This window comes from Oculina patagonica, chromosome 5 (assembly GCF_052425735.1).
Source record: "Oculina patagonica isolate OP01 chromosome 5, crgOcupat, whole genome shotgun sequence".
Classification (NCBI taxonomy): Eukaryota; Metazoa; Cnidaria; class Anthozoa; order Scleractinia; family Oculinidae; genus Oculina; species Oculina patagonica.
The window spans coordinates 29,651,393-29,669,002 of record NC_135762.1 but is presented as its reverse complement, the minus strand read 5'-3'; the positions used below and the strand labels follow the sequence as shown (position 1 = coordinate 29,669,002).

Sequence of the window (17,610 nt, the reverse complement as noted above, 5' to 3'; positions counted from 1 at the left end):
CTCAGTTTGATGTTGTCGAGCAACAAATCAGGTAATTATAAAGAAATATAGAACAGCCTATTATATTGTAGAAATATTTTATTGGACAATGTTTTAAAGACAGTAACTTTACCGTCCGGATGTCCTGTTATTTCATCAAAGCAAAAGCCACCGCATGTGTTTAACGCGATCTTTGCTTTCAGGGTGTGGTTTTTAAATCAAACAACTACTTTATTCACGTTAATGTTTCTCATATTTTACCCGATTCTTGAATTTTTCTCATGATTAATAAATTGGCGTTATTTTACGAGGGTTGCACGTAACAGTACTTACGACTGACAAACTTGTGGCCCTGGGATTCCTGATCGAATTGGAATTTAGAAGGGTTGGATTTTGAGGATGGAGGAAAACCGGAGAACCCAAGAGAAAAAACCCTCGGAGCAAGGCAGGAACCAACAACAGACTTCAATTGGCCTACGCGGGCTTAACACGTTGGCACTGAAATTAAGGTTTTACTTTACTTACTAAGAAGGAACACAGTAAATAGTTAATTCCGCTTTCACCGGGCTGGAATAATATCAATAACATGGATATCTTTTCATTTAACATTTACTTGGAAACCTTATTTTAAAGAAAGAAATATATTTCAAATTAATTAAAGCTAACTTGAATTATTTTGACGATAGAAACTTACGCTGAGTCCTTGTACGCGCGCGCGTGAATTATGATTCTAGTTTTATTGACGATTCATGCCTTTGGCAGTAAAACAAAATCGCCGCAAGATAAAAAAAAAGACAACTCAGAAAAGCAAAGATGAATAATGTGTTAGTATATTGTATATGGTATATTGTGTTCATTTTATTGTGAGTATTAATTATCTACAGGTTCAACCAAGTTGCAATAACCTACAAATTTACTAATTAAACACCAGCTTACTGAATTTTCACAAGTAGAACCGAGATAAGCTTTGGCAACTGGATAAAAATTACCCTGAAATAAAAACAAGACAAAAAACAACAACTCGAGTTGTCGTTTTCTTGTCTCCCCTGAACTCGTTATTTATATGATCTACAGTTTCTCAAATACCACAATCAAAAGGACCTTTCGTCCTTGTGAAATAAACGTATTAAGTTCGGCCTTGCTGGATGGAGCTATCAAATGCGGGATTCACACGTACGGAGCTTGATCCAAACGAGAACTGAGTTACTTCCTGACCTACGCTAGCTGAGGTGTTCAGCTCCGGCTTAACCCTATTCAGACCGGGGGGGGGGGCTTTTGAGGCCCGCGCTGACTTTGAACTTTTATAACTTTTTTAAGATTTAACCAAACGCTGCCAAACTTTCTGAGTTTTCCTAAAATTTATCTGGCAACAATTTGGTAGGGTTGGATGATGTGTCAGGAACTTGACATCACCATGGCAACGGCATTTTGACAGGCATGTTTTCCCAAATTTGTAATTTTGCGTGTTTCTGTTAATAAAAATCAACTTAAATGGAATTATTTTTACATTTTTACTGGTTTAAAGCACATTTTTATTCATTTTGAGTACTTTGCAGTGATTTTGGGTGGTTTTTTCGCATTTTGGAAAAATTTTGAAATCCAAGATGGCGGATCCAAGATGGCGGCTGTTTTGACATCATGATGTAATTGTCACGTGATGTGACGTCACTATCCCACGTGACGTATACCAAAAGAAAGAGTTTCGGACGTACAATACATCCTATAAGTTTCATGGTGATTGGTTAAATATTCTGGAAGTTACATAGGGGGGGCTTCCGAAGCCCCCCCCCGGTCTGAGAAGGTCCAAAAAAGCCCGGTCTGAATAGGGTTAAATAGGATGATATATATTTTTGGCAAGAAAACACAACAAACAAAACCGTAAGCACTCAATAGTGTTGTAACACAGTCCACAACCACCACATACTTTTCATCCATAGAGAACTCTACCGTATGATAAGCGAGTAAAGAAATAAAATATACATACATTGAAAATCCCATTCGCTTGGCCTCGCTAAAGTTTTCTGGAATACTTCTTACTTTAAAGAAACAGAATGCAGAAATTAACAGTTGAAAGAAAATGAAGGAACATATTAGCAAGAACATAGATTTTCCAACTAACGTATTGTATGCTTTGCATTTAACAAAAGTATACCGTTCTGGGTAGATAAATTTGACCACGACTGGTGGATCTACAAGCAACCAAGGTAGCAACGCAATCATCAGGAACGCTTGCAGACTTATAATTATCACTGATTGCAATCTATTAGTAAGAGAGGTTATCGTTGAACTGGTTACCATTGGAACTTGGAAAGCACTGGAAATGCGCAAGGCTTTTACCAGTAGAAGGGAGAGACACAGGTTGTAAGTAATGTAACGCCATGGGTAAAAGATCTTGCAAATTGTATCTGTAGGTGTAAAGAGATTCAATAACACTAGGGACAGCAGCAAGAGAATAATTCCTAATAGAGCGAGGCTTAGTTTCCTGTTGCATGCTCTAACAATAGGAGTGTTCCAAAATCTACACATTACAGCAAGTGGAAAGAGTGTAGCAATGATACCCAAAACGGCAAATGCGAGAACAGCGATCCCTCCTGCACTAGTATAACTCAAATTGGCCAAAGGTAAATTTAAACAGACTGTCCTGTCTTCACTGGAACGTTTCCCTCTTGGGCAAGAGATGCAGCTTTGAGCACCAGGAACTGGGTTGACCGTACCGCGAGGACACGGGACACATTGCCAACAGCAAGGCGACGTAGTTGATCTCCTTGTTCCCGCTGAGCATTGCTCCAGGCATTCAGTTTTTGGAAACCGTCCGTCTCGGCTGTTCCAACGAATATTATCGTTTAAGTGTAACCGCTCTGTCGCGTCCCATTTTCCGACTATAACTTGTTTTAGTCCCTTGGCATCAGCTTCTTGTACTTGTTGGAAATTGACAATATCATAGAACGCGGATAGCCTATCGCCAAACTGATCATATAAGATTTGTCCTGTAAGTCCCACAAAATTAACTTTGGAAAGTAGCCTTTGCATGTCATAATCACTATCAGTTAGGTTGGTTTCTTGAGTGGAGATGTCTAAGGCATATGCCACGGAATATACAGCATCAATGACATATGGGACATATGAGTTGTACATGTCATGAACAATATTGTGTACGCATCGTTCCTTGTGAGTAGCATTGTCCTTACTGCCCGAGCAGTTCCTATTCAGCTTCCTGATATCGCCCCACCATTCTGGAAGGTCCTGCCTATTTTCCTCATTATATAGCAACGCTTTCATGTGTTCTTTAAATCCTTCGTCTTGGAAATTATGAGGTTGGAATGCTATTGATCCATGAAGCGGCGAAAGGTCAGAAGGGAGAAAACCATTTACAGTTAAAGTAAAGGCTATGTCGCTAAGAACCCAAACTCGCCCAGAGAGGTTTTGTCTCTTGACTTCCTTAAAAAAATTCCTTACAATGACACCAGAAATCCACAAAATGATAACATGTATGTTTTTGTGTCGCCTTAGCTTTGTAACAATGTGTCTAATGCTTGATTTCTGCGTATTGTGGGGTATAAATTCTGTGACAGCAACACAATATGAGCCATTTTTGTTTTCGGCTTCTTTGATGACTGACCAAACTCCATTTCGTCCAAACGAATCATCGACTCCAACAGCAGCTACATAGGTCCAGTTGAAGTGATCTATGATGTCAGCCACAGCTTTTGCTAAAAATGTATCTGAAGGCACTGTTCGATGCAAATGTTTGTAGGTATATGAACTCAGTTCAGGACTCGTTGTTGTCCCGCTTAAGGCTGGAACATTAAGCATTTGAAGAAATCCGCCGATAACAAGAGCTGTACTTGAGAAGGTTGGGCCAATTAAAGCCAAAATGGATCTCCTTCCCACTTTTCTATGTGTTGTGTTTGTAAAACACTTATTTTGAAACATTTCATAGGTGATTCGCGTTGCTTCCGTGATGCTTTCACAATCATCCTGTATCTTATATCCAATAGAAATGTTTGGAAGTAGATTTGAGTCGTTGTTTATCTTATCAATGGCGAAGATCATGGCCTCAGCGCTTGCCAGTTCCTTGGTAATCTCCCCGCATTGGTCCTCCGACGTTTCTTGCAACTGGCGAACACTGAATAGTCCACCTAACATAACATCTCCTTCTTTATATGGGGCTTGAACAACAGCGTAGCACCAAAAACAAACAAATGCGAAGCACTGTGATAAAACCATATTGGTTCATTACTTTCCGTATTTGAAATGAGCTCAACATGGGCTGATATGTAGATGATGCTATAGGGTATTCCTTTTCAAAGGATGGTCCGCTTGAAATTTAAGGCGCTCAGCGATTCAGTTTAAACGATTAGCAGGATTTTTCTGTGTGATATTAACTGTCTCTTTCCTTTTTTGTTGTTTAATTTAAAATTGTACGTCAATCATTTGGCTGATAAAATGTGTAAAAACAAGTGGGGATGTTCGTGCTTCGAACAGCATTCATTGTGTGCAGCTAATTTGTCGGTGGGATGTGTAAAATTTGTTGTTAAAATACCTGTTAGTGTCATAGAGATTCACTTATAGATATCTGTTCAGCTTTTGACGTCTACTGCAGGTGGGCAGAGTGTTATGCGCTGACTTTTATTTAAAGGTAGCTAGTTGCATTTGCATGACCTGTTGTTTCAAGTAAAACAACAAGAGTAGTAAAAGTCGGTTTCTTCTGCTGGCCACTGGCGTTGCTGTACGTCTATCTAGATCATTTGACTACGAATGAATTTTTTTTTTTTATTGTTGTTTGTGCCAAAACTAAGCATACGATGGTTTAGGGCTAATGTTAGATAACGGTTGTAATTTGTTGCTTCTTTATTTGCTCGTTTAAACATCCAGATGTTTTACGTCGACCGAATAATTTGAATAGTGTTTCTGCAAATCTTACGTGCCAGTTTGGATGGTATGGTTAATTTCATATTGATATTTAAAATAGCTCAAAATACAGCTCATAAAATAGGATTGGTTTAATGATTAAAAATACTTCATTGTTGTGAATGCCTCAGTGGGCGACGGGTTGAAAGGCAGTTTGTTTTGTCTTGTTCTTATGTAAATGTGACGAACCTAACTCCTAGCAAAATGTCTGTACCTTAACGGCAAGGCGTTAATAATATTTTGTATTACCAGTGCTGATATACGGTCAAAGCTTTACAGTCAATATACTTTTTAAGCGCCAAATATTGAATTGAATTTTGTTTTTAGTGAACTTGACACGTTCTGCAATGTAAGCGTCCTTTTTGTTGGCGAGAAATTAAAAAGTCCTCTTTTTTTTGACGGGATAAAATAGAAGTCCCCTTTCTGTTTTTGACAGCAATTTCAATGTTACATTATTTTGCATATTGTGACCTCTATTGGTTTAAAATTCATAAACGACAGACATTTCCATTATTGCTAAGTTGTGAATAAGAAAAGGATAGCAGGTGTTCTTTATGTTTGGCTTGTAAACTGCGTTATTTACCTGCTAATATAATTGGTGACAAACTACTCCTCTATTTTGGCGCAAAGTTGCAGCGTTGGTTTATAATTTCACATGTGGAATTACAAAATTGCTATGGCTGTCCTTGAGATTAAGAAGTTGCGTTTTTTAGCGAAAAATTTTGTGAACAGTTTCACTGCAATGAAGGTTAGTTGAGCAATTCGAATTTTTCCTTATATTTCTGGCCTATTTTTACTAAACTTTTAATTTATACGAGCCTGTGATTCTCCGAATTACAGCGATGAACTTCAGATTCTGCGTCAATCGCATTTTCCATTGACTCTTATATTTCTTTCGCATTTCGTTCGTTCGAAAATCAGTTTTGGCTTTTTTATTGTAAACACTACAACAAATCACATGACATGTGAGATATGTGAGACGATACAATAGAACGACCCCACTAGATTGTTCACCTCCAATACGCCCGGACTATATATGTGATGCGATTAAGTCACATTTGCAGTCGTTATTTACGTTGCCACATGCACTGCCATTTCTCATCTACTGATTTTATAACGAAAAGCTAAAAAGGAGAAGAGAAGAATCTACAAATATGCCAGTTGTTAACAGAGATGGTTTAGAAATACTCCATGATCCTTTTCATAAACCAAGCAATGAAGATACAGCAACACTACACTGGGAGAGCGTGCTGATTGGTCGAAGATTCATCCTCCTTGCATGTCAATCATTCATAACAAATTTGATGTTGCGAATGGTTTGCATGATTGGTGCATGCTTTGTGATAGGGAAGGTACGTTTTTTCTTTGGGGGGGGGGGGGGGGCTGGGGCCTCAGAGGGTAGGGTCATCAGTGAAAGCGAGCACCAAAAGGAGAGGGCCGTACCTCTTTGTGAGCTATTTAAGGGGAATTCAAGGCGGGGGTCACACATCTTTTCCAGAATTTGTTAACGAGAATTTTTTGTGAATTTGTTAACGAACTTTTGAACTCTGATGAAGGTGAGCAGTAGTCGCCGAAAATTTAGTTTATAAAAAAAACAGATCGGCTTAAAAACGTTTCATTTCATAAATTTTTGTGATGTTGCGTTTCATTTTTCTTTAACAGATTAGGTTTTTCTTTTCACCTACTTTGATTTAATTTGGTGTTTTATTATAGGTACTAGGATACATTTCTACATGTATATTATGCCATGGCACATAGTTTTCTCGGAGTACTCGTGTTCTTTCCCGTCCGTATCCAGAGGTACTACACTTAAGTGTCGTTTGTTCAGCTTCTTGCTGTTGACTAACCGCTGCCTGATCTCCTGAATCGTTTAGTTCTGCGCTTTACCCTATAAAACGTAAATACATTCAACTCTCTCTTAACGGACACCTCCATAAGACGGACACCTGGTGTTAATCCCATCCCTGACATTTTTCAGTCATTTTACTCTAACTAAACTCCCTATAAGACGGTCACCTCTCTAAGACGGACAGTTGGAGCCGGTCCCGACGATGTCCGTTTTAGAGAGAGTTGACTGTATCCCACACTGATTGTTCATGTTCGCATTTTCTTGTTTCAGCGCACAAACATTCAATGTCGAGATGTATTCATATTCAAACATTTTGCCGTAGTTGCCAAGCGAAATGTTCTGATGTTTCTACGGCATGGAACATACATGTACCAGGCAGTAGTGAGGATAGGGTCGCACTTTTGTCAGTCACTTAAAGGTGGGGGGGGGGGGGGGGGGGGGGGGGGGTCACGAGTTTATTTTTTTATTAAAACGCAGGGGAGGGCCAACCCTTTTTTGAAAAAAAAAAAAATTCCCCAGCCCTCCCCTCTCCCCCCAAGACAAAGGTACCTTCCCTAACCATCCACCAAATTGTGAAGAATCTGTATCGTGATCCACTGTCTGACAAAGTTGAAAAATTGTCCCTTGCCGCTTACTCAAGAAGCTAGAGTTGCTCTCGGCTATTGCCTCGAGAGGAACTCTTACGCTTCTTTCGTGCTCTCCAAACTTCCCGCGTGCATCATAACTCGAAAGTGCACGCTAAAGCATGAACCAATTGTTAAACGTTAAGAAGATGGTGTAACATTCAAATAGTCATTTTTCTTTTTTTTTAATTTGCCACGGCTTTTAATTTAGTTAATGACTGTACAGATTGATACTCAACAAAGTGTTTCACTCGACCGCTGTCATAGCGCTTCTAATTGTATCACAAGGTCGACAAGGAAGCATTTAATTTTTGCCTTGTTTTTAAATTAGCGATAACCTTATTATAGGAAATAACCGCTCAATGAAATTAACGCGAATTCTCAAAATTCCGTTAATTCAAGTCGAGTTAAGTTTTGTGACCGTTAATATCCGCGACATTATCTAAGTGGAGCGTTATTTTCCGAGACGTTAATTTCACCCCAAATTCTGGATACTGTCCGAACACATATAACAACTAGAAAACAATAACCTTCTCTTTTCTGATTTTTAATCTTTTACAATGTAAAAGCATTAAAGGCATGCCATCTGCAATATTTCTAATTCATTCTTGCTTTTACAAGAGTGGTTCGGACATCCTTTATTTCAGTTTTGTACTTCAACAATCGCGTTAATTTTCTTCATTTTGAAAATTTGCCCGCCTTTTTCGCGTGAATTTCCTTTGTTCAAATAATTTTCCTACCAATTCTTAAGTGGCGTTAATTTCATAGACCTTAATTTGCAGGAGCGTTAATTCTCTATAATAAAGTATTTTTAAATAAAAGCTTATTCCTGTCAATTTTTTCCCGTCTCCTTGTTGGTTTCATTCGGTTTTGTAAAAATAGGAAACAAGTCATTAGTGCGTGATGTTTGACGGAAACAGAAACTTTGTAATATTAAAAAGCAGAACTGCTCATCATTTATTTACAAGTAAATTACCAGGGTCATCCAGAAAATTCCGAAAAACAGCCGGGTTGTGGCGGGGGGGCCCCCCCCCCCTCCCCACAATGAAAAATTCAAATGTTGCTTACAGAGAAAAAGGGGCCCCCCCTCGGGCCCCCTCTAAATCCACCCCTGAATTACTACTTTTGAAGTTTGTTTAGCGCCTTATAATCTCAAACGTTCGACCGGCGAAGAATGATCGGCAAAGGCCGCAGATTTTGTATGATCGTTGATAAACCTGCTTTCGCTCAGCCAAGTTGTAAAGCTTAAAACAAACTTCTCGAAAATGAAATATGGCAGAAAATAAAACTGTCATTGTTTGAGGAATAAGAATATTTATTTAAAAAAAGGGCAAACTGATGGCTGTCCGTTTTCCGAGCACGCCAGTTCATTTGGTCATCGCTGCTAACAGCTTCGCCCTTCAAACTGGTTCAAACGCTTTTAAATCACATCTTCACTTCCTTATTCTAACCAAGGAAGAAATCAAACGTTATGTAAAGGTAAACGGGAGTAATTCGATCTGATTGCACTGAGTTCCTTGAAGCTTTTACAATGGCGTATTTGCGGATTTTTATAGCGGTTCTCCTCAGTTTGATGCTGTCAAGTAACAAATCAGGTAATTATAAAGAAAAAGAACAGCCTAGTATATTGTAGAAATATTTTGTTAGACAATGTTTTAATGACAATAGCTCTACTGCCCGGATTTCCTGTTATTTCATCAAAGCAAAAGCCATCGCATGTGTTTGACGTGATCTTTTCTTTCAGGGTGTGGCTAACTACTTTATCCAATTTGTTTTGCATATTTTTTTCGATTTTTGAACTTTTCTCATAAATAAATTGGCGTTATTTTACGAGGGTTGCACGTATCATTCATTACTTGCGACAGACAAACCTGTGGCCCTCGGATTCCCGATCGAATTGGAATTTAAAAGTGTTGGTTTTTGAGGAGGGAGGAAAACAAGAGACCCGGAGAAAAACCCTCGGAGCAAGGACGAGAACCAACAACAAACTCAACCCACATATGGCCTCAATGGTGCGAGGCGAGCGCTCTCACCACTGCGCCATTCCTGCTCCCCGTCAATGTCTCTTATCAAACATTAGAAGATAATGTTCCATTTGTCGCCATTGTTTTGGCTTCCGTATCACTGATATATTAAATCATACAGTTATTTGATTATTGAAACCGAAAAACTTGAATATGTTTCTGATAACATTTCAGCGCCAGGTAATCTAGTTTAGTCAAGTCTAGTCTAGTCTAGGATTGGGCAATTTTTTTATTATTTTAAGTAAGACGTTGTTTTACTCAGTCAACTAAGAGTGCCGTTATATTTTTGTCATAAACTTAAACAAATCGAAACCAAAACCTAATTTGTGTAAGGCACTAATTCAAGACAACTTAAAGGAAAACACAAGAAAACGGCCTTTAATTTTACAGTACTGTATTTCTTGCTTTAAACAGCACATCAAATGAACGTTTCAAAAAGTACAAATTCCCTTGGAAAGTGAAATATATTCGAGAAATGATTTCAGCAGAAGCCCCGAGTTAACGTTTTTGCTCTCTTGAGGCGGTATAGGCGCAGTTTTACTTGGTGAATTCAGTTACTGAAATTTAACTAAGGAAGAAAAATCGCTTTATCAAAGTTCCGTTAAATTGCCATTTTTTTCACGATATTTTCAGAGTGGGAAAAAAACAAACCAAAAAAGATAAATAAATAAATTAATATTCCGTACATAAACAAGGAAAAAGAGACACCCCTGGCAGCCTTATAGAGTTTCTTTAAATCAAATAGTTCTGGGTCATCGCCGCGATTATAAAAGCTGGGCAATACAAGCGTAAAATACAGTGTTTAGAGCAGTTTTCAATTGAGTGTCGTAAAACCAAAACCAAAGTAATTACTCTGGCCAATCAGAAACGACATTGACAATCCAGTGAACCAATCAAAACTCGAAGCAAAAACATGTAGTTGACGCGAAGCGCGGGAAAACGTGCGAGCAAGTCACGAGTGGTTTTAGTTTTAGTTCTGATTGGTCGAGAAAGTGGCGCGAGATTTTTAAACCAATCACTGAGCGTAGTAATGCAAAACCAAAGCAAACGCAAATTACTTTCGACACTTAAGTGAAAACCGCCCTATGACACAAATATACAAATTGCTCCTTTTTTACTGAGCAGAAATGTTTATCCAGTGTAAAAAATTTCAGTTTTTCATGTCATATCCTCACTGAGGTAATGTTATGCTTCTGACATACTATATATCAGCGGTCTATACTGTAAAGAAATCTGGCTGAAAACTTAAAAGATGCAGCTACTTGGAGAGCAATAACTCGCCCTTTCAGTTTCTGTTTTTTTCTATGTAAATTTTGCTGCTCACTGTGACTTGTGGAACGTGTTTTCCATTTCGTGCCGTGTTTGCCCTAATTTCGAAACAGCACCCAACTGTAAAGGCTCTCTATGCGAAATCGAAAAAAAAAATGTTTGTCATTTCATATGTAATTTGTATGACACAAGCCCTTAGTTGATTCACTGGGATAGCTTTACTGAACGAAAAAAATAAATTGTTTTGGTTTTTACAGGGTTTTTGCCAGTTCATGAAAGGAGACGCTTAAGCATCAAGACAAGTACGACCATATCATTTTTCAGGTCTTCACTAATTAAATTTCAAAATTTTAGGTGCAGAAAGCTCTCAACTTGAGAGTGTTTATGTCTCAATTTATGGACAAGACTGTAATTATTGCGGTTCGCAGGATCACCCCTGTAGGTCCATTTCTCAAGCTGTTCGTCAAGTGGACACGGGCGGAATAATTTTTCTCAATGGTAGTGGAACCGAACAACAACCTTTCGACTGTAAACGCAGTCCTCCTGAACAGGCCTATTATCTAGGCGTTAACATCAACAAGAACTTGACTATGAAGGGCTTGTATTTGACGCCTCACGTGTTCTGTGTGGAAGGGTTTCATTTTCAGCAACCAAATGACGAACAACAAACATTAAGGTTCGAGTTTTCAGGGATCGCTTTTTGGCAAACGCCTCTTACATTTCAAAACTGTCATCATGTCAAAATTGTCAACTGCTCTTTCCACAACGCTCCAAGGGCTTTGCACATTACAATACAGAACATGACAACTTTTCGGCTGGATATTCAAGGATTTTCATCCTTTCACAATAATTCCCACTGCATCCACCTCCTTTTCCTTGATAATATCAGAAGTAAAAGTCGCTCTGTTACGATTAGTATCAGTGGTACACATTTCAAACAAAATGGGTTTTATGGTGTGCAGCGTTCTGAAAGAGGAGTAATGAAGATAGCTTCCAAAGAGGATAAAGCTTTAAAACAAGTAAATATTCAGATTTTCTGCGAGAAGGTCAAGTGCGTCAAAAACCGAGGTCCTTTCATTAATGTCAACGTTTCAACGGCGGTTACAAACGAGACGTACAAAGATGTGGAGCTGAGTTTTAACAGGTTACCTTCCTGGAAGAATTCATTAGATAGAAAACCTAAGCTGACTGTGCCAAGTTTGTACTTCTCGCATGCGGGAAAAACCCGCGCAAAGTTCGTCAACTTGAAGTGCAATAATAATCCGTCGGTGCATTGCATCAAAGTTCAGTCCGACGAGGCAGAAATAGATATTCAAGACTCCTATTTCCACAAGCAGTCTACGATGAGAAGAGCCGGCTCGTGCTTATCTCTGGAGGCCTTTATTGGTGCGTCATTAAGAATTTTTAACACTAATTTCCAGCAAAATGAAGCTGACTTCGGCGGATCGCTTTTCGTTGATAGCCCCGATGGGTTTTTGTACATCAACCTTACCAACGTTACATTCAGTAGAAGCAGCGCAAGGAAGTACGGTTGTGCAATAACAGTTGGAAAACCCTTATGGGTTGGACATCACAATAAATCAAGTCCACAAAAACTATATTTTAACCTCAGAAATGTGACCATTGAGCGTTGGAAGGGAAAATGGTCCAAATGCACAGCTGTCTACGTTTTGCTAAAAGGCGGGAAAATTACAGCGGAGGAGTCAAGGTTTCACAAGAATACCAGAACAATAGTTGGAGGTGCTTTGCGCGTGGTTACCACTGGAGGAAAAACTAAAGTAACCGTTTCAAAATGCAGTTTCATAGACAACGCCGTAAAAGTAAGGAAAGGACTCAGATTTATTGATATAGTGGCGGGAAACGGTAATGCAGGAATTGTGACTTTTGCAGACAGCTTGATAATGAGCAAAACCAAGAAAAAGGAAGCCCTCTTTATAAGTCCAAAATATATAATAAAACTGGTGAACATCACATTGATCCAGTTTCGTTACGGATTTCAAGTAGTATCATCACGTCCAAAAAATAGCTCATTTCTAGTCAATATCTACATTGATAACTGCACTTTTATTAATAACGTATATGACATGTTGTTGACTATTTACGATCCAACATCCGTCCAAGTAGTCATCACAAACACGAATTTTACCAGCAATAGTAAGGAAACTGTGGAAAATAACGGCAAAAGCTATGCTGTTCGCATCAATATTCCGTCACTTAAACAGATCAACTCTTCAAAGGCCGTCATAGAACTTGACAATAATACATTCATCTCAAGACCTTCCAGTAATTTTGCTCTTTTCTTCGAAGGAGATAAAAACGTCACAATACGACGAACTCTATTTCGGAATTGCATCAATGTCCATCGATATAAGTGGTCTGTGAGTAAAGGGAGTCAGTTTTTTTACGAGACCGCTACTGGTGCCATTTCGATTTTGACAAAGCCAGACAAATCTCTGCAATTGGGCTGCGTTCCGTCAAACGCCACCCACGAGATCCACCCATCATGGCACTACGACAGTTACGTGGTATTTGAGGATACCATCTTTGTGGAAAACGTCGGTTTGGCTGCTGGGGCTGTTTATGTCAGTAATGGTTTCACAAAATTTCGACGATGCACCTTTCGTGACAATTTTGGCATTCGCAGCACTGGGCATGTGTACTCCGCGTATGGAACTGGTCGAGTAGATTTCGAAGATTGTCGATTTTCGAGAACAAAGGAAAGCATGGAATTTCCTAACATTTCTACATTTAATAATCCCACGTTCCTATATACCGAAAGTGGAGGACCTTTAAAGCTTAAAAACACATCTATGACCTCGCTGTATTTTGACAGGAATTCCAATCCGGCCTTGCTTGACATCTCTAGCGGAGGATATGTTGAGATGGACGAAACAACGAATTTGCAGTGTAGCGAAGGACAAGAACTTTTATTTGAAAATGCCACACACATTGCATTCACTGAAAAAAACAAAAGCTTTTGCCGACTTAATGTGACCGTCTTGAGGTATTCTTGCAGATCCTGTTCTTCGGGTTATTACAGCCTCCAAAAGGGAGCTACACGAGGTTTAACTGTAGCCACGTCTGTTCTCTGTCTACCTTGTCCTTTTGGATCAAGCTGTATTCGAAGTAACATAGCTGCGAAACCAAATTTCTGGGGTTATCAATCTTCAAACAATCCACCAAAACTGGAATTTATTGCCTGTCCAGAACACTACTGTCCATCTGTTGAGTCAGCAGATTACAACAGTTGTCACGGTAACAGAAACGGCACCGTCTGTGGAAAATGCGCAGACGGATTCACCGAAACACTTTTCTCAGCTGAATGCTGCAAATCTACAAAATGCAACAACTATACTGTGTGGATTCTGACAATATTGCTAACATTTGCACTCGTACTTTATCTTTTGAAAAAGCCTCCGATCCTAAGTTTCCTTGGAACTCAGATCCTCTGGTTTAACAAAAGAGTAGAGAATCATTCAAGAGATGACTTGGGCCTTGTTGAGGATCGTGAACACTCAGATAGTGGTTATATCAAAATTACATTTTATTTCTACCAAGCTGCTGAGCTCCTGATGGTCGGATCTTCAGAGGAATGTCTTCAAAAGATACCGTTTATATACTTCGTGGTTGCTGCTTTTAACTTCCAGGTTCGAACAATCAACAGAGGGATTGGATGTCCTTTTGTAGGGCTAACGGCTGTGACAAAGCAGTTGCTGTTGTCAGGCACAGTGTTCGTGACAATGTCTGAAGTTATCATCGTTTACGGTGTCCATGCTGTCATAAACATGATTAGGGGAAAAGAAAAACCACCCCTCATTCATTACATGGCTGTTGTTATGGAAGTGTTGCTGCTGGGATACGAACGGCTGGCAGAAACGTCCCTGACGCTAATGCACTGCGTCTCGATTGGATCTGGAAAGAGGTTGTTCATCGATGCAAATGTTCCATGTATGCAGTGGTGGCAGTATATTCTTCTTGCTTATATTGCAGTGTTCGTGGTTCCCTTTATTATCGTCCTTTTCTACGGATCCTCCAAGCTTTACAGGGCTTCAATAACTGCAAGGGAATTCCTCACTGCTTGCATGATTCCATTGCCATTTCTCGTCTACTGGTTGGTTAAAGACATGTTGGCAAGAAGAAGAGGCGATTCTACGGGTGTGCAAGTTGTCAACAGAGATGTTTTGGAAATACTTCATGGTCCTTTCCGTAAACCAAGCAATGAAGATAAAGGGACACTGTACTGGGAGAGCGTGCTGATTGGTCGAAGATTCATCCTCCTTGCATGTCAATCGTTCATAACAAATTTGATGTTGCGTATGGTTTGCATGGTTGCCGCATGCTTTCTAATAACTATTCATCATGTTTTAAAGAAGCCCTTTCGAGATCCACTGGCAAACAAAGCTGAAACATTGTCCCTTGCCGCTTTATCTATGATTGCTGTAATCAACCTGGCAAAAGCGATCTTGATTTCATTTGGCATCAGCAATGATGGACCCGACATACCTTTTTTTGAAACTCTGGAATGGTTTGAAGTCTGCGCCTTAGCATTTGTCCCAGCATTAGTGACCCTGTTGGTCACTTTCGCAATCCTGTCCCAGCTGACAAGGCTCCTGGTGTTTCTAGTCAAGAAATGCTATCATGCCTGCTTGCAGTTTCCTTCCTATCCATGGCTCATGGACCCGCTGAGAGAGCCTCTTTTGGAAAGTGTTGAACAAAACAATGATGATGACTCTTAAGTCAGTTACTATGAAGTTGTTTTAAGACCTGGCCTAACGGAGTCTTAAAGTCAAAAGCTTGCGTCTACTTGTCACTCCGTTTAGCCAGATCTTGGACGCTCTTGCTTTCATTCTGCGATGAATGCAAGATGCAAATTAAACATTTGGGTTTCTCTTTGATCAGGAATTACGTGCACTTGTGTTTATTTGGGATGATGACTTGCGCTCGCTTTAGTTGATATCAAATTTCCACCTAAGTCGGCGCATGTTTTCATCGTTTGATCACCCAACTCAAGTTGAGGTATTTTGGTTTTGTTCTTCTTAAAATAGCTTTTATGGTATTTTGCGTGCACTTGCAAGTCCGTTTGTCTGGGCTGTTTTGAACTTGGACAAGATAATCGCAAATTAAGTTGAATTATAATCTAACGGATATTTTCAGTTAAGTTCATTTTGTTATCACTACGCTTGTAGCGGTCGTTTGGACAGATAAAGTGATAAACGGATGAGAATTTCATATGCTAAACAGGTCTGAAAATAATGGATAGAGAGGCATCATTTGTATTGCAGTGGAATCTAATCTTGATTTATCGAACCTACAAGGGAGACGAAAATCATTGCTTAGAGAAAGCGGGAGGTTCGAATTATCGTGAATAAAATTATAGAGAAGTACTATCCAATGGAAACGAAAATTGGTTCGATAAAACGGGAGTTTCGAAAAGCCAAGAGTTCGAGAAATCGGGATTCTGCTGTATTTCTTGCACAACGTCTTCATTCCAGTTTTTTTAAGTGCATGCATGTATTATTGCTTGCCGATTAAAATTGTTAATTTTTCTGTTATATTCTTGTATTTTTGGTGGTACACCAATATTTTATTTGAGTTATCGAAGGGATTAACCTTGGTTGTGTCAAACTCTTTACCTTCGCAGTAATTGCCTGGATCACACCCACTCTATTCTCAGAGTAGCGTTAATTGAAGATGGTGTTATCGATGCTCAGTTCTACATGAATTGGATACCGCACGCTTTTCACAATACCCATAGTATTATCAAGGAAGCGGCAGTTTGCACAAGAAACACGAAAAGGACGTGCTGCAAACTGATCTTCCGCAGATAGACCTTGCAATTTGAATGAGTAGGCAAACGAAGTCATTTCTGATGCTGATGCTGATGATCATGATGATGATGATAACGATGATGATGATAATAATAACTTTACTACTGTGTCATTAAAACGTTTATTAAATTGATGGAGAATACCGGAGCTATTCAGTTAAGTTAATAATGTTAAGAGTTTAAGAGCAAGTTTGTAGAAGAATCGAACAAAATTTTTTTTTGCGGCAATTCTTAAAATACAGGGATTTCGCTCATCTTCTGCATGAAGGTAGTCCTTATTACACCGCTTCTTATTAAAGCGTGAACACTTAAAATATGTCTGGAATGTTCTTTGTCTTTTAACCAATCACATGCGAGAACTTCAGACCGCAGAAACCACATGGGTTTCCATCGGTCACGGAACAATATTTGGTTCTCGTTTCGCTCCAATTTACAAGTAAACACACTAATTGTAATTCCTTCCTTTTTGAGAACATTCACTGCTCCACTGAAGAATAGGTTTGAGTGATTTTTTTTATAGAAAAAATTGAAAAACCGATGCGCCCGACGCTACGATTTGCCCCAGTTGCCGCCAATTTTCAAAAATTGTAACGAATTCGTATCTGCAGTTACCGTTCGCCTGATGGCATGTTACAATTTGTACTGAGGTAAGCTTGCATTTTCCGGTTTTTATCTCACCCCAACTATTGTAGCAGACCTAAACACTGATAGAAGGAAGGTTTGTTTCTTCGATAACAGCGAAACGATAGCGGGAAGGAAAAGCGAAAATCAAACGATTGAGCGATTGAGGTGTTTACTTTGCACCAATCACGCCAACATTTTGAATAATTTTCGTCTGGAGCCTTTGCAGTTTGCAGTCTTACGATCACGGAACCTCTAATTGCCTAAGGGTTGAAATCGTTTGCCGAAATAAATCGAATCCCTTGTTCTACCGAAAAGATTTACAATCAGTAACGAAAACTCCACAATTTTGTATTTTATATTCGGTTTATCGTGTTTACATCTTATGTCTAGACATGTCTACAACATACTGCATGCACTGAACCATGTCGTATATCGTCGCTAGAGAAACTGTCCTTTTTTTCTTTCAAAAATCCCTGAAACCATGTTCTGGATGTGGCCCTCGAT

General features: G+C 39.2%; 2 protein-coding genes across 2 annotated transcripts in view; both read right to left on the bottom strand.

The window, feature by feature from the left end:
* LOC144654277 (uncharacterized) overlaps nucleotides 1–17,610 on the bottom strand; it is a 136,366-nt gene that overhangs the window by 22,377 nt on the left and 96,379 nt on the right. The window lies entirely within an intron of this gene.
* Nucleotides 248–4,460, bottom strand: LOC144654488 (extracellular calcium-sensing receptor-like). The gene is made up of 2 exons (XM_078514641.1): nucleotides 1,812–4,460; nucleotides 248–1,227 (listed from the first exon to the last, which is right to left on the bottom strand). Exons 1-2 carry the CDS (start codon nucleotides 4,204–4,206, stop codon nucleotides 1,106–1,108), a joined length of 2,517 nt encoding a protein of 838 aa, XP_078370767.1. The 5' UTR covers nucleotides 4,207–4,460; the 3' UTR covers nucleotides 248–1,105.

Bases quoted from the DNA above. Each gene is read 5' to 3' on its own strand.
- LOC144654488 (XM_078514641.1), bottom strand. From the start codon at position 4,206: ATGGTTTTATCACAGTGCTTCGCATTTGTTTGTTTTTGGTGCTACGCT. The intron at 1,228-1,811 runs TTAACCCTATTC...GTCTGAATAGGG, and splicing joins AAAAATATATATCATCCTAT to TTAAGCCGGAGCTGAACACC.